A 27,297-nucleotide genomic window follows, 5' to 3' on the forward strand; every position below is an offset into this window, starting at 1 on the left:
AGAAGCAGGTCAAGAACAAGGCATAAATAAAGCTCAGGAAACACTGGAAACAAGAATAGCAAAAGCTCAGGGAGCACTGGAAACAAGGATCAGTCTCACCGGTAAACAGCTACAATGACCCACCTTGGCCTGAAAGGAGCTGGGGCTTAAAAGAGCTCACAGTAATCATATGCATTAGGTGTGAGCAGGCTAGCAGCAGCCAGCCACAGGTGAGCTGAATATCTCCACCCATCCTTGGCCTGCAGGGGTGGAGACAAAGCAGTGAGCAGAGAATTCTGGGTAATGGAGTTTCAGGCATGAGGAGGCTGGCTTCAAGTATAAGCAGGTTGGCTTTCACAAAACCCGGCATGGATTGGGGATGGATGTCAACTCCCAATAAGTCTCCAAATGGCTGGGAGTCAGGATATGCATGCAGGGGAGGGTCTGGAAACTTATTAGAAGACTGGAAAGTCCCACTATGTGGCCCCCTGGAGGTGGGTATGAGAGCACAGGGAGCGAATCGTGACGCAAAGCTCTTGAGGATTCAATGGTTTTAAAACAGTTTTACATATGGGTTTGTGGTTCTGCTTCAGTCACAAGCTGACCCTGTACTCTTCTACCTTTTCTGCTAGCTTTGGGATTTATAGTGTGAGAATGTTTTCCTCAGCCCTCTGTGAAATGCACACTTAGGAAAGTGCCAGGCCAGGATGGGGACCCTGCAGATATTTTTTAATTCAATATTGAAAGTTGGGCACCTCTTTTAACCAAAGTGCTTAGAAGTTCTATGATGGGCCAAATTCCCAATACCTAGAAGACAGCTACAATTGTCCTGATTTATAAAAAAAAAAGGGATCAGCACCTACCATCACATACCATCATGCCATAGACCAATTTTGCTCCTAGATTCTAGCATGAATATGTTAGGTAGGGTGTGTCTGTCCCACCTAGAATCATGGGCTGTAGAAAATAAAATCCTGACCAATGTACAATTTGGGTTTAGACCAGGTTTTGGGACTATATACAAGTGTTTAAACCTTTATATGATTGCAGGGAAATATGTAATGGCTAAAAAAGGAAGCTTGCACCTGGTTTTCATTGACTTATCTAGCACTTTTGACCTGGTTAACCATTCAAGACTGTGGGCCCTGATGGAATGCATGGGAGTAAAGACGGAACTCCTTTCCCTAAGCATACACCTACACCAGGACCTGCTGTTAGAGTTTGTTATGGCATGCAGGGTGAAACTACCTCCCAAATTAGATCCACAGGGGTGTAAACAGGGATGTATCCTAGCCCCTTTCCTTTTTCTCCTTTAAACAAATGGGATTTCTAAACATCTATCTGAGGTAGAAAAGGACACCTCACGAATTGGTAGGCAATCCATCGCAATATTCCTGTATGCAGATAATGCAGTGCGGATTGCCCACACAGCAAACGGCATGCAGGCCTTATTGGATTCTTTCTCCTCCTTCATGGATAAATTGGACCTAAAAGGCAACCATTCCAAATCATTAATTATGAATTGTGGGTCCCCTAGTACGAGATCAAAGACCTTTGCCATGGGAAAATCAGTTGTGGAGAAGGTGAAAGATTTCAATTACCTAGGGACGCTTTATAGGCCTTCTTTTAAATGGATTTCATTTTTAACTGTTAAGGCACAGCAGTTTAGCAGGAATATGGCAATGTTTGCCCACAGGTTGGGCCAGAAACCCATCAGAGAGATGATTAACCTGTATACAAGTAAATGCATTTTTGCAGGACTTTATGGAGTGGGTCTGTGGGGTATACAAACTCGACAATCCTTCAAAGGGTAGAAAACCTTTTTATTTAGAGGTTACTTGCAGTTCCCCAAGGGACTGTCACTCTGATTCTACCTTTCCTAGGGGATCAGATGGGTCTTGCCCGGCTTTTGCTGTGGGTTAAGATCTGGAGTAAGCCGGAGGCAGCTCTGGTTAGATCTTGTGTTGCTGACTGTGGTTGGGGTTGCTCGGATTCTGTTAATTGCATATATGAAAAATCTTTTGAGACAATAGGCCTAATCGAGCTATTTAAGAACTCTCAGGTGATAACTTCAAAAATTAAAATGGAAGTTAAACTACGTTTGCTCAAGCACTGTTTGGATGTGAGGCTACAGAGGGCTTAGCTGTTGGTGTCAGTTGTTAGCTATGTACCAATAACAACTACAAACAATTTAGAACCTTATTTATTGTGGATTTTAAGTCCCATCCATCGTTGCTATTTAACTCATTTTAGATTTAGCATGATTCATTTTAAGGTTGCCTTTCCTTTACATGTGGTTGGTCACATGATCTACCTTCATGTTGCTGTAATAACATTGTTAAGCAAAGTACGTGTCGCTTTATATTGTTCTGTTCTCTTTGTGCAAAACCTGGGCACTCATTTTTGGTACCTGTGTTACGCAGATCAAAACTGAGAGTGCACAAGGAAGGTCTAATGTTTTTACAGAACGTTTGTATAAGAGAGACCTGTTATGCAATGTTACATTTTATTGGCATATTGGTTCTGTTATTATGTTGCCTGGTTCGCCTGATGAAATGTGTACTTTTGATTTTAGCGGGAAAATGTACCTTTATTTATTTATTTATATTTGCTTAATGATTTTTATGGCTCATGCTTCCTCCTATCAGGGGTTATTTTTGAGATGATGTCTTATTATGAGCAAATCTCTGGTCACATTGTGGATGGAGTGTGTTGTGTTTAAACCTTCTTTACATAGATGCCCACCACACATTATGCACCTACCTACAATTGCAAAACCTGATTATTTATTATAAATGCAGTCTGTGTTGCATTTATGCTGATTATTGTATTTCAATTTTAGCCATGGTTTATAAAATATGAAATTGAGTGTTTAGCGTATACATTGATATACTGTGTAGTGTGTTATGTTAGTGCTAGTGAACTTATGTATGGTAGGAATTCCCATGCTATTCTACTTACACTATATCATGAATCACAGGGACACTTTCTCATGATAGCTCAGAGAAACAGAACAACTATAGTATCTTTAGCTCTTCAAGGTAAAGAAGCTTAATCCAAAATCCGCTGGGCTAGCTTCTCTACTGCCAAAGACATTATCAGAAAACAAGCTGTACTGTCACAGACAGCGCTGACAGGGCAGTTTTCCCTATCCATACAGCTGTGTGATCATATGCTGCTCTCCTTTCAAAAGGAGAACTTCTGCTGCTTATTTTCATTAACAAGGGCTTTTTATGAAAGTGAAATATAAACACCTTGCTTATTTTTTATATTATTTATTGTCTTCTCATTTATAACCATCATAATTCTAGTGATATTTGCTGCAACACATTTGCATATAGTCTGCACCAGTTTGTATTCTAATTAAAGCCTCTTAAAACAAATATTCTGAATTTCTTTTATATGTTCACTTTGGGAAAATAATGAGGGAAACACAAGAATTAACTTGAAGCCTCTGAAACTGTTTTTTCGCAACATGAATTTCTTCCAGGTACATTTGGGAGGGATTTATGGGTACGCCACCTGTCTGATTCCCCCTCTCCATATTTTAAGTCGGTTCATCTCTACTTCTTGGGGTTAAGGGAAATTTACTGTGTGTGCTCAAGACTGGTCTGGCAAGCAACAATCTTGTGTGGTTTCTGCCTTCCAGGTCAGTCTTTGGCGCCTCTCTTTTTTTGTTACCATTTTGCATTACATACTTAACATACAGATAAACAAAGCCACTACGCATATAATAGAAAAAGGAGCTTATACAACAAATCACATGATAGCGGCTAGAAGACCATGCAGATGACACAATAATTACAAAAAGGTGCAACATGTCAAAAAACAATCTTAATTGTATAGTAACACCAGGAGGCATACAAATTCACATAAACAATCTTGGGGTACACAATTCGTTGTTTGGGTAGGAGGAACCACCTAGGTGGTCAGCAATATTACAATCAAAATTAGTTATATGCCAGAGGGGGCGGGCTCTCAATCTCTAACTGTTCATGTTGCTATAAATAGGTGCAAAATGGTTGCCAAATATCCTTCAGGCAGGAGAAAGGTGACAGTAGCGCAGCATACATTTTGCTAGTAGTGTCACAGAATCCACCCTACCTCAGTTGGGAGGAGATCACTTCCCCAGTGTGTGGCTATTTCGCGCTTTGCAAGCAGCAGTGCCATTGCCGGAAGCCTACAGAGCCCCTTCGGAATATTTCAAGCATAACCTAATAATGCACAGGGGAGATCGGGTCTAAGAGTAATAGCTACAATTACAGAGAGCTGGTTGAAAATGGCTATCCCATAATCTCCAATATGAGTGCGTGTCCAACTGAGATGTGTAAAGTCAGCAACTTCTGAGTGGCATTTAGGGCATGCGGAGGACCTGGTAGGATCTAGTTTGGCTAGGAACTGTAGAGTAGCATAAGTATCCCTAAGGAACTTAACCCCTCCCCTGCTGATGACGGAACCGCTCCGTCATCAGCTACAGTTGAGCTGTGCTGATGACGGAGCGGTTCCATCATGGCCCAGCCGCCGCGCCTGCGCGGCGCTGATTTTGTGCCTGCGCGGGCGTTCTAATGAGCGGGGCGGGTCATGAAGGAACCGCTCCGTCACCAGCATAGCTCAACCACGGCTGGTGACGGAGCGGCTCCGTCACCAGCAGGCGGCCGCCCGCCCCTTTAGCGCTGCGGCGGAATAGCAGCCGCAGCGAAGGGGTTAAAGTGTATCAATTTATGTCTGTGATTGAGGGAGAAGAGTTTAGTCTGTTGGCAGCAATAATTCCAAATTCCTTCTGTTAAAGGGCATTGTAAGTCCATTTCCCACAATTCCTGGATACGATTGTCCCTGGCCGGGAGCAGAGCAAGACAGGTGTGGTAGAGCTTGGCAACTGGATGCTGCCCGTCTGTATCATCAATGAGTGTGGCTCGGGATTCCATGCCTTTTGAACAACTCTTTGACTATGTAAAGCGCTCTGATAGCCTAACGGGTCAAGTTCGCTCTCTATAAAACACAAAAATAAAATAAAATAAAATAGTGGGGTGAACTCCTCAGAGGTCAATGAGTAGGAAGGGATTTGAGCAAGCAGGGCACTGTGCACTCATCGCAGTACAAAATGATCCATTGGTGTTGCTGCAGCAAAGCGTTCATCCACAGTGTGGGAAAGGGAATGGTCATCTGGGAAAAGATACCCTAATGTGTGTAGTGCATACTTTCCAAGTGTGTTCTTCACAAGGGACTCCAGGGTCGGGGGTGGCAAGTGATTATCAGCGAGCGGTATGGAAGGAGAGTATATAACTTCACCATTCAGCAGTTGAGGAAGTTTTCGCCAAGCCCAACAGCTGGTAGATAGGGTTTGAATATCTGTAGAGGCAAGAGGGATCCCTTGAGGAAGGAGAGACCCAGTGCTTAATTTGTAAAAAATGAAGTGCCAGGACCCCCATCAGGAGGCACCACCCATTGTCCCCGCCAGTGCTGCCCACAGCAATATCAAACCAGTTACTAATCATCACACTCCTACAAGTGTGACAATTCAGACTATTCCAGGCCCCCAAAGCTATAAGATTAGTATGGGCGGCAGGTAATAGTAATGTTTAACATATATTGAATTAGTAAACAAACTGTTGTTGTGCTCACGCGAAATCAGAGCAACAGCCCACCATGTGGCAGAGAGTCATAAGTGCTGGTAATTAAGAGCCGGTGCTGAGGAGCGGAAACCACCAGCACAAATTAATCACAACGTTCGTATGGGAGCACTAAGGCCTCCAATCCCACGCAATGTCTGCAGCCTACCCAGACCAATCTTAGGAAAAGACTCCGAAGCGAATTGAAAAAAATTATGGTGAGGGGGATGGAAATGTTAAGAAATAGATATAAAAACGTGGAAGGACCTCCATTTTAATAATGGCTGTTCGGCCAGCCATCAAGAGAGGTTGACGTATCAAACTCTCAGTTTGGGTCATCAAGTGGTCAACCACCAGTCCATAGTTCAACAGAAGGACCTGTTATTTTCACAGTGAACGTGGATGCCTAGATATTTGACCATGTCTTCACACCACTTCAAAGGGTATTCGCATACATTTGGTGTTGTTGCATCAGTGAGTGGAAACAATTCCAATATTACCCAGTTTATTTGATGGCCTGAAAAGAGATCACATTTTAAAATCTCACAAACAATGGGATCTAAGTTAATCACTGGTCGAAGCACAAACAGCAGGATGTCATCGGCATATAATGAGAAGGAAGCTGTAGGTCATGGTGGAGGTGTTTTTCTTGTAAATACTAGACCAGTGGGTCCATAGTCAAGATAAACAACAAATGGGACAGCGGACATCTCTGTCTCATCCCCCTAGCTATTGTGAATGGGGCAGTGAGTGAGCCATTTGCCCTGATGCAACCTGTAGGCTGTGAATAAAGCAACATAATGAGAGATGTGAGCCCACGAGCTAGGTCCCATTTCTGGATCATTGCAAGCAGAGAAGGCCACTCCAATGAGTCAAAGGCCTTCTTTGAGTCGAGAAATTATGCAACAGCAGGGACCTAGACCGAGATTCTGTGAAGGACCGAAAACAATGTATGTAGATTTAGAGATGTGGAATGGTGGGGATCGAATTCCGACTGCAAGGGCAAAATGATGGTTTCTAGCAGGACAGAACTTAAACAGTGAAAGCAGTCGATGAGATTCACAAGGAAGTGGGTCTTAACAGGGTTTCAATAATAATGTGATCACTGCTTTTTGGAGAGTGGGAGGAAAGACACCTGTGTCAAATGACTCGGTGTACATGACCAATAGATGTGGCAAGATGATGGTGCATGTAGGCCTTAGAGAAAAGTTCCATGAGGCCTTGGACCCATAAAGGGAATCTATTGCAGGGATGACCTCCACTGCAGTGATTGGTTCACTGAGGAACTGTTGTTGCGGTGTGGTTCGCCTTAAGTTGTCTGGGTATGCCCAGACGTGGGTCCCTTGCTCACTTACCACTGAATTCAAGATAGCCTGGCTGATGAGGGTTATAAACCCGAAACCGATCCTAGGATGCTTGTTTCCGGTCCAGGGAAGACATGGCTTCGCAGTTCGTGTTGGACTATTCCCATTAGGAATAGGGTCAGACTGATTTGCATATGGCCATGTCTGAACTGGGGTGGTGGAGTGAGCTAAAGAATGATGATGGATTAAACCCAGATCAGTTGACTGGGTGTGAGTGTTTGATTGTTTCAGATGCTACCGCTATTGTGTAATAGCACTTCATTTATTTTGCGTTTTATATATAGATGCATGTCTGATATCTCTTCCCATTTAGGTTAAAGCACCAGAAATGTGCAGCGGTGCAAGAGAAGCATACTTTTTTCATGGGACTCACCTCTGTGAATATGTAAACTGAGCTTTAAATGTATTACATTCTGGATAGCAGAAGGTACCATAAGACCAAAGTCTATTCCAACAAGAAAAGAAAAAAGGTTTGCTGTACTCTCTGTGTTCAGCATACCTTACACAACATGGTCCATAACATTGAATAGATTAAAGTCCGTTTTCTCTTTTACTGCAAATAAATCTGAACAGAGGCTGGTTCTGAATATAAAGAGAAGTGCGATTGTGCAAGGGGGTTCTCACTTAATTCTGCGCTCTTTGCATATTGTGTTCGTTCACTATCTAAATTTAATATAAAATGTCAAATGCTATCATTAAATCTGAAAAGACAGTCATTCATCAATTCTAATTATTGCACTGCTGCCTTTAGCAGTTCACAATGAAAGAGGAGTTTTTTTAGTGATCCAACAGGACTGCAGTAGGACTGCACTGCAGCTAGCATTTTTTAATGTTCAATAAAGAAAATATTGTACCGTTTCAAAACTGCAATAGCAACACGGGTCATACTTTAAACACCAGTCAAAAATAGACTTTTATCTATGCCTGCCCACAAAAAAGGCTTGCTAAGGAATCGCACAGTTAAATGGAAGCGACACTGCTTACTGCACCTTCTGCTTGTTTACTTTCACTTAAATGTAATGACAAATGCCTTGGATTTTTCTAAATTATTCAACAAATCAACTGTCTTTAGAGCAAATTGTGCGCATTTACCTGCTTAACAATGCAGCATCCTACAGCCTAGGTTTATGAAAAATTCATGCAACGTGCCTCGAGGAGGCATAAGATTTTGATGGTAATCCCTGTCTAGGAATTTTTGTAGGTAGGGATTTGCGTCAAAACCCACGGACGATTGCATGGTAAAATCCATCTACCACCCCCTTGATGCTAAATGATGCAAAGCACAACTTTTAGTTACTTTGAGAAATTATCCAACGCAAATCCTGATTTGCGTTGCATAGTAAATTCCAGCATACTACTTTGCGTCAGGTTTGCATTAGAAAGTAACGCAAACCTGGTGCAAAGCGTTAGTAAATCTGGGTCAAAATTTTGAATCCTCCTCTGTCGCTTTGTTTTAGCACATTAGACCTGGTGGTATACTACATATGCTCAAAGGGATGACTTGCATGATGGTCCCAGATAGGTGTCCATATAAGTCATGTATACCACCGTTACCACTCTACTACATTACAGGTACCAAAAGTCATTAGTAATTTTTATTTAATTATTCTTCTCTTATCCCATTAGGGGCTTGCGAGGTATGAAAAGCAAAAATGATTATACATTGAAATGAATTCCACACATTCAGAGGTAGGGGAAGGGGAACGAAAAGAGAAAGTAATTAAGTGTAGAAGGTACAGTTGCAAATATTCAGAGCTAACGATCAAAATAAAGCATGAAAAATAAGGAGGGTAGAGACAGGAACATTGGTATGTGCTGCTCACTTGATGCCTTATTCAATTTGTGCAGAGTAGCTCCAAGTATGCAAATATTTTTTGGGTGCCATACGACCAAATATTCTACTTTATAAGCATTTGAGAAGGAGCATAAGGAGGATAGAGAGGATCGGGTTTTGTATAACATTAGGTTGCAGTCCACAGCAGCTTTCTGAACCAAGGGAATAGCTTTCAGTGGTGCAGCAAGTGCACTGGCGCTGGACCCAGAGGCCTGAGGGACCATTGCACCTGATTATTGCTGTATTTACAACCCATACACCACTCAGTGTGTCCTTTCGCTTGGCTTCCACAAAAGAAAATGGGGGAACATCCTTTACCATGCAGATTTTACTCCGCAGTACCCTTTCAACTCGTCTTTTATAACGTAAGTCGTAACCACGATTTGCGCTGGAGGGCGCTACAGGACAAGTAATAATTTAATTTACTATCCAACACCTTCCCTACTGTACGTCGGCTAGTGTTGGAATAGTAAATTAAAAAATTCCTACGTCCGCACCCCTACAACGCAAGTCGTGGTAACGACTTGCATTGTAAAAAACGCGTTGTAGCGGTACGCGTGGTAAAACCATGCGTCGTACCGTCGTACATCCAAGAAAATGGCATTCTAGCTATGGCATTGCTCAGAGACCTGCTAAAAACATTCATGGAGGTAATCTGGTCATGGTCCTCATGTCAAGTAGCATTTGTTGAAGAATGCCGTTGTAAGACAGGCATCTTTTTGTACAACGCATAGCGGCCAAGGTTTCAGATTGCTATGTGTGACATTTTCCTAATTTCAGTTTAATTATGAGTGGCACTTCAATGACTATGCATGACACTTTCTTGCAAGCAAAATCAAGCAATGAAGACAAGGGAAACAAATAAATATCAGAAACTACACCCATTTGAGCAAATAGAAACTTTAAGAAGATCTTAAAACGGCTGCAAAGCACCAGAAATGGAATGGCATCAACCTAGTGCCCCTGTAACCTGATGGTACTATTAAACGAATGTGAAACCATGATCTTCTCTTCTCTGCTGCCTAGTGTTGCCAGGCGGGCTGGCAGTAAAACAATTAAAAGACTGACGCCTGCCTTAACCAGCCTTTGCCCAGTGGGCCCCCTGGATCCTCCATGCTGTCAGCAATGAATCAGTCAGATGCAGAGCATCAGTGTGGACTACAGGCCCGCTCTGTCCCACCTGAGGCCTGGCCCAACAGGATGTGAGGCCCCCAGCAACTCGGATCTTGTCTCAGCAGCCTAATTACAATTAAGAGTAAACATAGTCAGCTGCAGATAGGCACCAGGCATTGGGCAAACCTCAGGCTGTCTGAGGCACACACAGTCCCATGGGTCACAGCCTGCAGCCATGGCACTGTAGTGTATTATTTAAAAAAACAACTGAACCCTAATGAAAATCACCCCAAAGCGGTCTTCTCTGGTCGGTGTGCCACTACCTGCCCAGCCCTGCAGCCAGAAGCCCAGATGAGATGCTTAAGTAATGGGTCAACACACTTACTTGCAGACTTGACAGCCGTCGCTGCAGACAGCACCGGGCATTGACTAGGGGCAAGCCTCAGGCTGAGGCACACATATAGCAAGCCTGAATACGTCAAGGTGCTGTATTATTTCTGCTGTGCAGCTTGCGAAAACTACAGTGTGACCAGACTGTGAATGTGTGACTACACAGAGTAGGCAGCTAATTGACCGCATGCTAAGTGCTCTTTATAATATAAAGTGACAAAAAGTGGGAAACCCAATATACCCTTGGAGGCTTGAGCAGAGAAGATAATAGTAAGTAATAGTACCTACAAGGGATTTCATTCATTGATCTTATTCAGATTTGAATTGTAACTAGTGATTTGGGTGTTAAACTCACAGTAGTAATTCAACCTAGAGTAAATCCAGTAATCAATAAAGTTATTCAAATAGAAATGTATAATTTTAAAGAACACAGGTATGTCTTTTTTCAAACAGATACAAATTTAATGTAGTCATAAATCAATAGGGTACATTCAGAAAAGAATAAAACACCATGATGGAGGAAATATAAAAGAACCTACAAATCATGAGTGTGTACATCTATTTCAAATAAGTCAATCAAGGGAAAATGCATCTAAAACAGTAGGTAACAATTCCTCAGAGACAATTAATGACGGGGAAATAGACGTAATAGTCGACGTTTCGGTCTGTAGTGGAATAATCATCCGTCAGACCATCTTCAGGACAAATAGGTAATTGTTCAAAAGAGTCCCTCTATTCGAATATGTGGTTTAGTATAGGACTTGTAGGTCAAATAGAAGGGGGTCTTGTAACTAGGCTCCTAAACATGCGAAAAATCATTCTTTCATGTTTGTTCATTTATTGTGGATGGCGCAATAGGCAAACAGTATTCTTAGCACACAACGTTTAAATGAATTGGTTGTAATGTAAGTAGAATCTGTGGTCGTGATTAACACAAACACACAGTTGTAGATAAAAACAATTTGTACAGACACGCAATGTTATCTGGAAAGTTATCTGCGGTTATTATGCAGGTGCTTTAAGCGGTAATTTCACACAGCAGCGCATCCAGTAAATATTACGAGCAAGCGAGTCGGAAAAACAAACAAACGTCGACGCCCACGATGCGATTTGGAAGTGGGTGACGTTGTTTGTATGTTTTTCCGACTCGCTGTCTGAGACTGACACTTACTTGAATTGCGAGGTGAGCTGCAGCAGTTTGGTTTATGGTGGGGCCACACGTCTCCTCAGAGTACTCCTGGCTGCAACAAACGACTTCCTTGGCAAAAGCACCGCCAGGGCATTCAGGCTCAGCAGTAGCTGTACAGTGTGTGCTCTGGGCTCCAGCGGCTACTGCAGGTTGGGTCCGGCAGTCACAGGGATCATTTAATGACTTTAAAGAACTGTGCGGCGGTGCGAGCAGTGCCATTGCTGCAGCCTCCCACAGACTTACTTCATGAAAACTGCAGCCACCTGGTCGCGCAGCTGCACATGAAGTCCTGTACATATTAAAGTCACTGTGCCACTCACAACAGTTGGGTACTGCCCCTCCTGACATCATTCAGTCACAATCAGGGAATGCCAAGCCGCAGGAATCCTTCCTATTGATACATTATAGCCAGTTAACAGCTAAGGCCCCAGCCTGCCGGCAGAAGGGCGCTCGCCACAGCGTGCTGTCACTCCAGTTTTAGTTTCAGTCCGCATTGCAGCGCTAAGGGCTTGACAGCCAAGGCTGGTGCTATGCCTAATATGCGTGGCTTTGCATTTAAGTACAGTGATGTGGACCACCACATTGAAATGCCTTAGTCTAAAGCCTGATGTGTAGAACTTGGCAGGGCTGACAACGTTAGGAATAACTTGCTAATATAATATTATGAAACTTTGCTTTCCTGTGGGAAGAAATGCAAAAATACAGTATTTTAACAATTAAAAAATAATAATCTTAGATTAAGTGTGGTGGTCAACGTACATTTCTTACCTTCCAGCTACCTGCAGCCAGATTCTGCAGTGCTCCTGCTGCACCCTCTAGTGTGTCAGGGTTCGAGCACTCGGAGAGGAGTGTGAGGTAGGGTTTCACTATTGAAGGATGCCACAACATCTGGATTCCTTTTGGTGGTTCTGCACAGTCTGGAAGAGGTCCCACACCATCCCACTGTATAGAAACAGAAAGAAACCCAGAAAATATAGTCTTGAAAATTAGACAATTGCTTAAAAAGTCCTCATATTTTGGTCATATAAGACTATTCCACGGAAATATAAAATGTAAAAACCATTCATCCACATTTAAATAATTGGCTGTGTCGATGCTAAAAATAAACTTCCATATTTATTCAGCTTTAATGTGAGAAGTTGGCCTGGTATATGCTGTCCACGAATCAAAGAGGGCACCCTGAACCAGTCCAAACAACCCTTATGGGGATTTAAGAGGTCAAAGATAACCTTAGAAAGCTATCCAAGTGGTGGCTGTGGAGAGCAGCCTTCAGGCTTAGTCTTCAAGAAATGTTAAGCAGCTTGTTTTACCAGAATGCCACCTTAATGTATTGGTTAAATGAAAGGAGAACCACACAGTAGTTATAAAAATATGTATTTATTATTAAAACACACTCTAAATGCTTCACAGCATCTGCTATAGGCAGATAAACACAAAGCACACAATACTGTAGCACAGAAACAGTCGTAAGTAGCACTAATAAACAGTGGGCTCCAGAGGGAAACCAAACCATATACTAAAATAGTGGCATAAGAACCACGACGCAAGTCAAGACAGCATCTAGAGGATGTAGAATAGCTGCAACCCCAAGGAACCACCCAAGGCGAGTAATCCTACGAAGGACGGGTGCAGGGAGAGACCACAACAGCATGCGCCGTACAATTCTATGGGAGTCGAGGTTGCAGTTTTAAAGTTTAAGGACCCTTCCAAGTCGATTACAAGGAAGCCCTTTAGATCATAGGAGGTTGGAGAGCCACCCCACCCGTGGACACCGTAGTACCAGAGTTACCTATCCCAGGGAAGCCGGGTGCATAGGGCTGAAGTGGTATCAGAAACCGCAGTCGATCTCATTGGAGAACTTCAAGGAAATGTCATTGCAAAAAAAAAAAGAAAAGTGTCCAATGGAATCCAAGGGTGGATTCTTGATGAAGAGAACCTGAAGCAGAGGGAACAGAGTATGAGTCACTCAGGAGTGACCAGGGGCTTGTTAGGCTAGTGCCCACTGATGTCGGGTGCTTCAGGTGCGTTGAGAGGGTTCTTGACTCTGCAGCCACCAGGACCAGTAGACGTCGAGGATGACCAGGAGCCGGATACGAGCTGTCCCTCGAAGGATGTTGAGTGCTGAGGGGTCGGTGTCCAGCGGGAGCACCAACAAACCTAGGTAGCGGCAACACATGAAGATGATCAAGAAAGATACGGTTAGGACGAGCAAGGTCCAGGGGACTCACACACACAGGGGAGTCAGGGCACGCCTGGAGCAGAGGAGCCCAAGAAAAGCAAAGATGACCCTCAAGAGGCCACACAGGCTAGAGGCACAGGAGTAACAAGGGGACCTTGAGCAGAACTACAAAGCGACAGCCCACAGAGCACTCATTGCAAAGAGGCCAAAGTTCTTTGGTGGAAATGATGCAAGAGGTTGGGGTTACTCAGAGCCCAGTACACTTGTTTTGGGAATGCCAACAAGCATATGCACTTGCAAAAGTGTGCGATGTACAATCGTACAGGTATTGCAGCCCCCACAAGGGATTCTGACCTCAAACTTAGTGAAAGGGCAGCTCAGACCTCGAAGGACTTGGAACCAACCTCCTGTATTTCTGGAGCCTTTCGAGTCTGCAGGAGCTCAGGATCAGCAGACCGGTCAGCTGCATTACGGTGCCTGTGGTTGCAGGGGAGTGACTCCTTCACTCCAATGGAGATGTCTTTGGTTGTCCTTGATGCTCCACAGGTCCAGCGCGGAGTCTGTATGGTGCACAGGCACAGACAATGCTTTGGACAGAATGGGAGATGAAGTCAGGCTCAAACAAACTCCAGCGAAGTCCAGAGTGCCCAGACGGTCAAAGGTCAGTGGTGTCTAGTTCAGAATTTTGTCCATGGCGAATCTAGGGTCCTACAGCCAGGTAAGACCTTTCATACCTACGGGAGAGGGTTGGACAGATTCAGGGGACACTCCCAGGGAAGGGTCTGGACAGTGAGGAGGTTGCTCCCATGTCCATTGTCTAGTTTTGCACCAGAGCAGGAGCCAACGGCTCCCAGGACTGGTTTGAACTGGACTATGCAGAGGGACACCAAATGTGCCCCTCATGCAGACTTTCGGTCACTGGCAAGCACATGCACCAAGGCCTAATAATCTAAATCCTGTCTGGGAGGTGGTCACACATCCCTGTGACAGGATGCTTATTGTTCTGCATTGCCCTACTCGAGGGACCTCACAAAGCTTGTTTCTGAGGGGTGGAATCATACCGGTGTGGGGGTATGATTCCACAATGTTTGATAACAAACATGATAGGGTTACTTTCAGATGTTTTACAGCTGGTCATCATGCAGTCGCATAATGCCACTCTATATGCCATAATGACTGCAGCACTAAGAACCCGGGGAGAATGGACTCCGTAGGCTGCAGGGGTGTCCTGCTCATGCAGTGGCACCCTCTCACTTAGAACCAAGCACCCTGCCTTCAGGATTGTCAAGGCCTGTTATAGGAGTGACTTATAGGTTCTAAGTGTAGTGACCCTTAGATATAGTAAACCTATATCTTAAGTAAGTGGTGCATGCACCAATTTACACAGGCTGCAATGGCAGGCCTGCAGATCCGTTTTGCATGGCCTCTCATTGGTGACATAACGCATGCTTTAGCCCATGGGAGGCTTCTGGGTACCTATGCCCTGGGTACATGGGTACCATATACTTGTATCTGACAAGGGTACCCCAGTATCCAATCTGGAGAGTACCTAAGTACAAGACATTATATTTTAGGTAGAAAGCAGGTAGACTGGGGTCCTGATTAGCAGGATCCCAGTCAGACTAGTCAAAAACAGTGTAACATGAAGCAAAAAGTGGGGGTAACCATAAGAAGCAGATTCTACTTTCCTACACAACACCCCCACTAAAATGTAAGGAGCTGAGACTAACCTTGCCCAGTTGAGTTTTAATTTTTTAAGTGGAAATATCTGTAGATTCCAAATACATTAGCATGGTTACCCCCAGGTCTATGTTCCACTGTATAGTCCATCCCCTGTACAGAAATGGACCACCTCAAAAGTTTGGGGGTTTCACCCGTCATCTGTTTTAGCCAGTCAGTCAGTCAAAGTACTTTTATTCGATTTTGATCAAAATCATAAAAAGACATTTCATACAAAAATTCATGGATATATTTACAAATACATCAAGTAGATCATGTTAAAAAGAGATTAAAATGCATGACCAAGACTTTACAGTACAACCTGTTTTAGCCATAAGAGGAGCTTATGGTCTGTCTGAACAATAAAGTGAGTGCCAAACCAGTAGGGCCTCAGCTTCTACAGGGCCCAGACCACAGCAAAGGCTTCCCTCTCTATAGCTGACCAACGGTTCTCTCTGGGGGTCATCCTTCTGCTCATAAAAGCTACTGGTTGATCCTGGCCCTCTGCATTAAGTTGCGACAACTCAGATGCATCTGTTTGGACAACAAATTGCTTAGAGTAGTCAGGACTTTTCAGAATGGGAGCAGTGCACATGGCCTACTTCAGATCATCAAATACCTTCCGACAGCTAACTGTCCACTGAACCTTCTTGGGCATTCTTTTTGATGTGAGACCATTTAAGGGAGTCACTATAGACCCATATCCTTTAACAAATCTCATGTAATACCCAGTCAGGCCTAAGAAAGCTCTGACCTGAGTCTGGGTAGTTGGAGCAACCCAGTCGATTATGGTCTGGATTTTGCTCTCTAATGGTTGAACCTGGCTCCACCCACAAGGTGGCCCAGGTACACAACCTTGCTCTGCCCTATCTGGCACTTAGTGGCCTTGATAGTGAGGCCTGCTTTCTGCAGAGCCTCCAAAACACTCTTCAGGTGGACCAGATGATCTTCCTAGGTGGAGCTAAAGACAGCTATATCATCAAGATATGCTGCACTATAGGTTTCCAGGCATGTAAGGACTTTGTTCACCAACCTTTGGAATGTGGCAGGTGCATTCTTCAAACCAACGGGCATGACAAAAAATTGATAATGCCCACTAGGGGTTGAAAATGCTGTTTTTGGTTTGGCATCCTCAGCTAGTCTGATTTGCCAATATCCAGCAGTTAGGTCAAATGTACTTAGATACTTGGCTGAGGCCAAAGTATAAATAAGCTCATCTGCCCTAGGTATAGGGTGAGCATCAGTTCTAGTGACTGCATTGAGTCCCCTGTAATCCACACAAACTTAATCTCTCTCCTACCACCCTGGGTGTGAAGTTTAGGTACAAGGACTACTGGGCTACCCCAAAGGCTATCTGAGGGCTCAATCACTCCCAATTCCATTAGACCTCTGTCCTGATGCAATCTGTGACATGGTCAGACTGCCTGTATATTTTATTTTTCACAGGTTCACCGACAGAAGAGCGCTGTAGAGAAAAGCCATTACTTGCGTGCTTAACAGAAAGAAACTCTGCATGGCTTTCCTTTAACCAGATTCCATCCCCTGCCCTTATGGCGAAGCTGGCTATCTCCAAATACAATAATGAAAATGTCCTTATCCAAGCCTCGGACCTGAACCTCAAGTGATTCAATTATGCCTTCTTGGGGTTCGAGAACACTCTAACTAACTCCAACACCTCCACTGGCAGTCAAAATGTGCCACTCACTGGCTTTGCTCTCGAGGCGACTGACAGCCCCTTCTCACAATTGCCCACACTCCTGCCTGTTAACACGCTCCACACAGCTTGACTCAAGTTAACAGAGGCTATCCTTGCTACCCACACCACGAGCCCGAAAATCCTGCATCTGTCTCATGTTGACCAAGGTTTAACTGACCTGAGTACCTCCCACCTTGTTGCTATCCGCACCAATGCTCCTCCTTTACCTTGCCTTGCCTCCTGTCCTCACACCCCGTGTCACACACTATTTGCTCTAATAATGGGTGTCATGACCACCCTACCAGCCCTAACAGTCAGGTAGGATTGGATGCTCACCCCTTAGGCCCTAGATCTTCCAATCGCAGTGCCCGGAAACTTGTAGATGTCTCCTATACGCTGACCAATACCAGACTCTCACTTACATGCTTTACCACCCTCTACTCCTCCTAATTCCACTCTGCCCCTCCCTATTCCCACTCCAAGTGCTGATTCCTATCTCGAATATGACCCTATCTCCCTAGGTAACTGTACCAATGGTCCTACCCAACACTCACCTAACCCTACCACAGTGGAACCGTCACATTTGCGAGGGCTACTCCTGCGAATAAGTGCTTGAACCATTATGGCCTTGAGAAGAAGATTGATGACCTCAAGCATGAAATCTCGGTAGTCAAAGAGTTGGTGCAAAGCATTCTGCAGTTCTCCTTGAAGATGGAGAAGTGTTGAGTCTCACCTCCCGCGCAGAGGAATGATATCTACAATTCACAGACGCTGTACTCAACCAAAGACCTCACCGCCTTCTGCTACTATCTTAGCTCCAGCTGGAGCTTGAGGCCTCTACCTAACCACCATTCTCGGCCCCACAGCCCCTTACCTAAGCTATCGGATGAAGACATTCTCGCCCTGCTTGGGACCTACACTGACTCAAAGATGGTCTTCCAACCCAACTCTACTCTCAACATCCCCTCAATCATTGCAGACCCTGACAGGGAACCGAGCCTTAAACTCAGAAAGGTGAACACTGATAACCTACTTCACATAAACACCTCTACTCAAGAAGTAGTCACTTCCAACCAGCACATCAACTCGATGCTACTCAATTGTACATCTTCTGTGAAACATGTAGCGGATATTTCTGATCTCAGCATGACGCATAACTTAGACCTTCTGATCATCACTGAAATCTGCCTCAATGATACTTCCTCCCCAATTCTTGACATCTTAATCCCTCCCGACTACTCCATTCTCAGACATATTCGACTGGATAAAACAGGAAGGGGCATTGCCTGCATTCATCGTTCCAACCTCACAGTAAAACAATACTCATGTACTGTCTTATCCTCCTGTGAACAGCTAGTCTCTGAAATCTGGAACAAAGGCAAGAAGATTTGTGTGCTGCACTCGATCTATCTCCCCCCTGGTGGCAATCTAGTCTTCGTGGAGCAAATCATGGAGGTCATTAGCTCGAGCTCGAATCAACCCTTCCACATATTCCTCGGAGACTTAAAACTTCATTGCAACGACACAAATGATCCAATGGTCTGTTACTTTAAGACTTTCCTCTCCGACCTTAATTTCTCACACCTCTATAAATGCCCTACTCACAGAAAAGGCACCACTCTGGACCTCATCATTGCCGAAGACAACTACAGACAAATAGGAGAAATCCTAACCTGTGACTGGGCTGATCATTTTTAAATTCCCTTCCTCATCTTAGACAAGGGACCAGGTCGACAGGGTCAACCCCTAAAAGGGAAATAAATGACTCGCTATATGGGAGACCTCGACATTAACATGATAACTTCAATCACCAAAAATAGACTACAGCCCCCCCTAATTTGACCAACCTTGACGATATTTCTGAACATTTCATTAACACTTTTTCTAACATTCTTGACTCTATTGCTCTGAAACAGCTCAAAAGGATCCCAGTCAAACATTCTAAACCATGGTTTCATGGTGCCCTAAATGATGAACGTCGCAATCTAAGACTCTCGGAGAGACTCTGGAGAAACTCGCCTTCCACCACAAATTTCTCTCAACTGAGGAAAGTGAGAAGCGTTTACAACAAACACATACACTTGGCGAATACCAAACACTTCAGAATTCAACTTGATGGAGCCAAAAATAAACCGAAATCATTAAGGAACAATCTAACCAATCTTCTAACCAGAGCTCTACTCTGTTACCCTGCTCCCTAGTGAAGATTTTACAGCTCATTTCGCTGATAAAACAAGGAAAATAGAGCTGGAGCTATTAGCTACCACCCCTACTTCATTATCCAAGATGCCGCCAGCAGAATCCGGGGAGGTGCCTGAATTTATGACAATATACTCGCCTTTGGGCAGTTCTCTCAAAAATAACGCCTCTTGGAGCAGTTTTCTCCTACCAGACTGCACTGAGATACTCCGCAACATGGCATCCATCAAACCCTCCAAACACTTTGGTGATCATTTACCTGCCAAGCTCTATAAAGACTTAATCTCAGCCTTTCTCCCTCTCTGGTCCAAGATTATTCATGAATCCCTCTTACAGGGAAAGATTCCGGACTGCCTAAAAGTTGGGGAAGTTACTCTCATTCCTAAGAAGCCCACCGCAGACCTATCGGATCCAAACAATTTTCGACCCATAACCAGCAGTATGACATTAGCTAAATTGCTTGAAAAATGCATCCATTCGCAACTCTGCAAACATATTAAGAAAAATCAACTCCTGGATCATCATCAGTCAGGATTCAGAGCAGGGCACACCGCTGAAACAGCACTAACTCATTGTTGATGACGCCATGAGAGCCCTTGACCAAAATGTCCCATGTCTCCTGATCCTTCTAGACCTGTCCTCAGCCTTCAATACCATCAAATATGGAAACGGATTGATCTCCTACAACATAGGATGGGATTTTCGGGCCCGGTCCTAAACTTGTTTGCCTCCTTCCTTCAAAACCGCAAGCAAAGGATCAAAGTTAATCATGCCATCGCTTCCTGTACCCCTGTCCTGATTAGAGTCCCCCAAGGTTCTACGCTCTTGCCCACTCTCTTCAACCTATTTATGGAGCCTCTAGCGGTCATTCTGAACAGAGCAAACATTCAATACCACATGTTTGCAGATGACACGCAACTGTAACTGATGATCTTCTCGCAAGAGGACATAAAAACTTTAAATACTGCACTGCACTTGCCCATACTCAACAATGGTTAGCTCAGAACCATCTCCTACTAAATACTCTCATAACAGAATTTCGTTTGATCACCCACCTAATCACTCAGCTCTTACCTTGACTGGATTAAACACCTAACTGCTCTGAACTGCATACCTCATGTTGTGGACTCTGCCAAATCTTTAGGTATCCCCTTGGATAAACACCTAAACATGCAAGCACACATCAGTGCTATTACTAGGGGAGCCAATTTCTAACTCAACGCACAGAAGAAAATCAAACCTTTCCTACCCCCCCAAAGATCTCAGGCCAGCGGTTCAATCACTGATTATCCCTAGATTGGAATATGGGCTGGTGACCCTAGCAGGACTTCCCAAAACTAGCCTGGCCCCACTCAGCGCTACCTAGAACGCATCGGACAGGCTTTTAACTGGCTATCACATTTCACCTGACCTTTTGCAGCTAAATTGGTTATCTATTGAAGCAAGAATCCGACTCAAGATAGCTTGTCTGACTCATAACGCCTTACACCACAGTACCCCATACTATCTAGCAAATAAGCTTGAACTATCGGGCTCCAGCCGGAACCTTATAAGTACACCCACCCTTCTCTTGAAACCTCCAAGATTCAAAAAGAAAAGATCATACAACAGTGCGTTTACCGGTCTTACTCCGAGAATCTGGAACTCCTTGCCATCCAAGATCAGATCCAATCCTTCCACTACTTCCTTTAAAAAACTGGTCAAAAGGCTACTAATGAACGAACGTTAACGAGTTGATCATGCCTGTGTGTTGTGTTAAATAACAAAATCTTGAATTATTTTTCACTGATGTTATATTATATGTTTTTACCATCCTTTTGTTTCTAGTTCTCGATACCTCATTAACCGTTGACTTTGCTAGTTTCCTTTTTTGTTAAAAATCCTTGAGGCACATTACACACTTGTAGAGAAGTGTGGCTCAATGGTTAGAGCTGTTATAAAAAACAAGGGAAAACCCAAAAGGAATTACACTAGGATCCTTGGGCAGTAGTTTATTTAAAAAAACAGAGGACCCTAGTTTGTCAGGATCATGCAAATGATAGACATACACTAAATACTACGTATGTCCTTTGTCCAGCCGGACAGGAATTTATTAGTTTCAGTGTTTTGCACTGGTTCATATAGTAAACATTTATACACAAGTGGGCACAACCCGTGACCCACAGAAGACAAGACACAAGAGGAAAACAAATTATGTAAAGGCGCACAAAGCGGTCTGTACTAGTATTCAGTTTTACAGACTTGGATTCGTTTTAACACACCATTGTAAGTAACGTTATGTGACATTATTGAATACATATGGTGCTCTTTGGTCGACGATGTTTCAATGCCATTAAAAATGCAAGCATCATCATCAGGACAAAAATATCATGTTTGTCTTGAGAACAATTTTTAGAGAAACTCAACCTGCGTGGGGGCCATGCGTTTCTTCAGATTGGGGGTGAAGTATAGCGGTCTTTATCCTGCTCGTTTAAACACTGAAGCAGTTTTAGCCGGCCATTCCGGGCGATGGGAGGCACGGCGGGATACTAATGTAGATGGTTAATAATGCGATTTTCAGGGTCGCTAGCACGGCAGCACGTTGCTCCGGGGTAAGGATTTTCAATGTAGTCTTGCTCGATGGCAGGACGGATGGGGTTCTGGCGGTGCTCGATTAACTGTTGACTTTGCTCGTTTCCTTTTTTGTTAAAATTCCTTGATGCACATTACACACTTGTAGAGAAGTGTGGCTCAATGGTTAGAGTGGCAGACCCTGATGCAGTAGTCTTTTCGGGACCAGGGTTCAATTCCCGCCTCGGCGGGTCTCGGACTCAATTTCCTCGGACCTGATAGTTCTCGCCTCGGTGCCTATTCTGATCATGAGCCCCACTCTGCACCTCTGGGCAATAGCTTGCTTAATCTCTACAACGGCCCCAACAACGCTGAGGATGCCTGACTTCACCTTGGGGGTGCCCAGGAGTGGGCTCCTCACAGGGAAAGGCCAGGAAGGGTTCCTCGGCGGCTGTTGAAGCATTCCATGAAAAGAGCCAGATGGACACCTAGAGAACATCTACTGGAAAAAAGATCTAGACCAGCGACCCAAAGGATTGTGTGTGTATCTACCTTCGGTCCCCATACAAACCAGCTCCAAAAAATCATCAGGAAGAGTTGGCACCTTGTTGAGGAAATTTTACCAGAGGTGGGCGTACCACTGTTTGCCCTTAAAAAGAACGGGAGCATCGGTCAGATGATTACATCCACCCGGCCCCCTGCCAAAAGAGATACCCAAAGTACCATCTTTGGGTCAAATCCCGTGAAGGGACACCGTAAAAGCGGGACCTGCACTGTCTGTGACATTACAATGGAGGGTTCCCTCTTCACTGACGGTAACAAATTCTGGCGTCATGATGAACACACTAATTGTAAAACCAAATATACTGTGTACGCCATTCAATGTCCCTGCAAAAAGCTGTACATTGGCAAGACCACGCAGGAGGTTCGTCAAAGAATCATCCAACACCGCTCCAGAATAAACAATAAGAACTTAACGTCATCACTTGTCTCTCATTTTCTACAACACAAACACGAACGATATGAGATGGACCGTGCTTGCGGTCATCCGAGGTGGCAGCGGAGACCCAGACACACGCCTTTCTCAAAAAGAGGAGTACCTTATCTTGAAATTTGATACATCTAACTCTGGCCTCAAGGAAATGACTGAACTCGCTAACTTATGAGTCTGGCTCCTGGAAATGCTGGAATTTGGATACTACATTCCATCAGCCTTGCTGCACTGAGCTGTGTAGAAGCTGTGCTGCTTTTCAGTCTTTTTCATGTAAATCCCGCTTTCTTGCAAATCTCCTTTTCTCCTTCTTGCAAATCCTTCCCTGGAAAATTCCACACTCACAATTCCTCCTACTATTGTCATTCTCACTTCACAAGTAACGGTGGCAACAGACTCCTTTGGAGTTCATAGCAAATGTCAGGACAATATTCATAATCTGTATAAATGTGGGCTACTGATTACAGAGTGTTTGAAACTGTCTTTATTCCCTTAAAAATTGGTTTCATTGTTGGGCAACATTGTAGCTTACAGTAACATTCCTTGGCGGGTTAAGCATTCATGGGACAGTTGATGATATGGACTGTACCGCTAAATATGTTTTCTTTATAAACATTGGTGCTGTGTTAAAATTTCTCGGTGGGGTAAGCATTCATGGTGCTGACACGTCGTACTTCATTAACGGTCTGCCATCCAAATATCCTACTGGGCCCCCAATTTCCTACACTCCGGTATACGGAACTACCAGTACCAGGATCCTCGGGACCTAACCTAAGTCCTTTCTCTATTGTGCCGCCCCCCAATCAACGGCTTGTTTAGATGTACTAGCGCAAGCCCATTCCTGATACTTTGTTTACGGGCGCGACATGGAAAGGATTTCCTCCTTCAACGATACAATGTAAGTGGCATTTCCCCGCCAACTTGAGCCTTCGCTCCAGGGTACTACACAACAAACTTTTCTAACTGGCGTCGTGATTGTCCCCGTTTGTTACAGCGGAACGCAGTAATTTAACTCCCGCCTCATTTCCCGGATTTCTTCCGCGGACCAGCCGTCCACCTACGATTGCTATTGTGTGCAGGTAGGAGACACGATTGCAAGCTACATAAGAACCCCTGTCTAGATGCTTCGTGTGTCGCCAATCAATTGCCCACTACAGTGTGTGTTTTTTCTCCCTGTTTGCCACATATAGCTTATACAAGAAAAAAACATGTGAGCCGCCCCTTCAATCAATCGCGCACCGCGTTGCGGGCGCTCTGCCTTATGACACCTCTGCTACTCAATGCAGGCATTACATGGGCTCAATCCCTCACAACCTGTCTGTTGTTTGTGCTTGCACGCTGTTTTTTAACTCAATAGTCCTGATCGCCTCCGTTCTTTTTCAGAATATTCACTTGATTTACAGTCTACCTTCACTCGTGCAGCCATTGTGCTGGCTGAGCAGGTAAATTGCGTTCACCTCTGTGTGTTGAGTTAGAGAGGGCTCTCTCAGTGTGACAATATATATTTTACACCATCCCTTAATTCCTATTTACAGATAAGTTCTCATCCAGTCCCCGTCCTGAGGAGAACCTACACTATCTCGGTTCGAAACGCGTTGACCCCCAGCCTGTGACAAGAAAGAAGGGTGCAGCTAGGGATTAACTAACACCACGTCTGTGGGCCCTTGCTGGCAATCTTAAAAATATTCAATCACAGGTGTTGTGTGACAGGCAGGCAAGCCCCTTCCATCTTTAGATCCGCCTGTCCACTGGTATTCTAGTCAAAGGACTGGTTTCTTTCCATTTGTATATATTGTTCTTTGTGTAAAGGTTGTTCATGTTGCAATCAGTTTGCAATGTAATTTGTCTGAAGTCTTTTGTTGGTGTTGTGAAATCTTGAGTATTTACTGTAAATGTTTGTATATTTATATATATTGTATACATAACTGTACGTTTTTTGAACTGACTGTTTTGACGGAAGTTTCCTTTGATGTCATGTTTCTGATGAACCAATGAAAATTGATTATAAATGAAAATAAATTCGTTTGTAATATATAACTGTTGGCCACGCAGTACATACTGGCTGTGTGTGTCCTGATTTTCTTTGAAATAATCCTGATCAGCCATTTTGTTCTGTTTATCAATGGTTAGAGCGGCAGACCCTGATGCAGTAGTCTTTCCGGGACCAGGGTTCAATTCCCGCCTCGGCGGGTCTCGGGCTCAATTTCCTCGGACCTGATAGTTCTCGCCTCGGTGCCTATTCTGATCATGAGCCCCACTCTGTACCTCTGGGCAATAACTTGCTTAATCTCTACAACGGCCCCAACAACGCAGAGGATGCCTGACTTCACCTTGGGGGTGCCCAGGAGTGGGCTCCTCACAGGGAAAGGCCAGGAAGGGTTCCTCGGCGGTATTCGTACAAGTGCCGAGATGCCTAAGGGTAGTCGTGCGGTATATAAGTGCGTAATTATCCTTTTTTTATTAATTAGATCTTGGTTCTCTCTATTGTATGACGTTTTACTCAGAGTGCTCTATGGCACCTCTGATAAACCCTACTCATTATTATTGAATGTTTTCCCACAGGTTGTAACTTCACTTACCTTCTATATGTTTTGTATACTTGCTGGCACCAACTATGTACAGTGCTCTGATACCCCTTTGGGTCTTGTTCACGCTCTTTAAAACTTTTCAAATAAATAAATAAAAGTAGACTCTAACCTGTGTCCATCTCGTGGGTATACCAGGTGGTCTGACTGGGTGTCAGAGAAAACAAATGCCTGATTTGATTGAGATTCAGAAAAGGGGGTGGTGATTCAAGCAAGCCGGGCCGACGACGGCTGAAATGCCAGAAACCGGTCCCCGGTAGCTTGTTTCCTTCCCAGTATAAGAATTGGCTTGGTAGTTTGGTTTGCCCTGTTCCCATCATGCACTGGGACAGGAACAGACTAATTTGCATGTAGCCAGGTTCTGAGCTGGGATGGTGCAGTGAGCTAAAAAACTGTGATGGATCAAGCCCTGATCTTTGGACTGGGTAAGAGTGGTCTGCTTAATTCAGACACTCTGTTCATCACCACCCCCTTTTCTGAATCATTTTGTCCACCATAAGCGTGTAAGGGTATACTCAGATGTGAGTCCCTTGCTCATTGCACCCTTAGGATTCAAGCAAGGCGGGCCGACGACGGCTGAAATGCCAGAAACCGGTCCCCAGTAGCTTGTTTCCTTCCCAGTATAAGAATTGGCTTGGTAGTTTGGTTTGCCCTGTTCCCATCATGCACTGGGACAGGAACAGACTAATTTGCATGTAGCCAGGTTCTGAGCTGGGATGGTGCAGTGAGCTAAAAAACGGTGATGGATCAAGCCCTGATCTTTGGACTGGGTAAGAGTGGTCTGCTTAATTCAGACACTCTGTTCATCACCACCCCCTTTTCTGAATGATTTGATTGAGGACCTTCCTACAATCAATCTGCTGTTGACCACTGAGGCTGTCTGCCAAGACTACACCATCAACAGATCCATCATCAGGGTTCTGTAAGAGTAGATCAGGGAGTGGATCACTCTCTCCCTCCTGTCCCTCATCAGTTGCTATGAGCAAGCCCATGTCAGCCCTGTCAATATATGGCTTGAGCCCCCTGTGGGGGCTCCTGGGAGTACCAAGTCCCACCAAGTAGTGACCTCTCCCTTTTGCTCAATTATGGTATTGGGTCCACTCCATTTATCTTGGAGAGCTGCTGGGGCCACAGGCTCTAACACTCACACCTTCTGCCCTAGCTGATAAACAGTCAGCACAGCCTTTTGGTCATGCCAAGAATTTTGTAATTCTTGACTTGCCTCAAGGTTTTTACTTGCCTTCTTCATTTACTCGGTCATCCTTAGGGGAGACCAAGTACATAGTCCACTATGTCGTGTTTGGGAGGTTTGAGAGGTAACTCCCATCCCTTTTTCACCAAATACAAGGGACCCCCAACTGGATGCCCAAACAAAAATTCAAAAGGGATGTAGTCAACCCCCTTTTGTGGGACCTCTCTGTAGGCAAAGAGAATGCAGGGCAACAGGACATCTCATTTTCACCTAAGCTTTTCTGGAAGGCCAGTGATCATGTCCTTTAGGGTTTTGTTGAACCTTTCAACCAACCCATTGCATTGTGGGTGATAGGGTGTGGTGAATTTGTCGTTCACTCCACACTCCTTCCAGATCACAGTGATATAACTGGACATGAAGTTTGCACCGCCTTAGGGAAACCCACGCTGGACAACAATTCCCAGGAGGTCCCTGGCCACCACAGGAGCTGTGGTGGTTCTAAGGGGTATTGCCTTGGGATACCTAGATGCATGGTCCACCACCACTAGAATATAACTGGGCCCAGATGCAGTTGGAGTGTTCATGGGACCAATTTTATCAATCCCAACCCTCTCAAAGGGAAGTCCCACCACAGGTAGTGGTATGAGAGGGGCCTTTGCGGTACCACCTGACTTATCACTGGCTTGACAGGTGGTGCAGGAGCGATAA

General features: G+C 44.5%; 1 protein-coding gene across 1 annotated transcript in view; it reads right to left on the reverse strand.

Annotated features, from left to right (window-relative positions):
• CTNND2 (catenin delta 2) overlaps nucleotides 1-27,297 on the reverse strand; it is a 3,070,130-nt gene that overhangs the window by 654,463 nt on the left and 2,388,370 nt on the right. Inside the window, exon 17 of the mRNA XM_086965298.1 lies at nucleotides 12,247-12,420. Coding sequence (XP_086821424.1) covers nucleotides 12,247-12,420 — 174 coding nt within the window. The remainder of the gene's footprint in view (nucleotides 1-12,246; nucleotides 12,421-27,297) is intronic.

Source organism: Lissotriton vulgaris, chromosome 4_1 (assembly GCF_964263255.1).
Source record: "Lissotriton vulgaris chromosome 4_1, aLisVul1.2, whole genome shotgun sequence".
Classification (NCBI taxonomy): Eukaryota; Metazoa; Chordata; class Amphibia; order Caudata; family Salamandridae; genus Lissotriton; species Lissotriton vulgaris.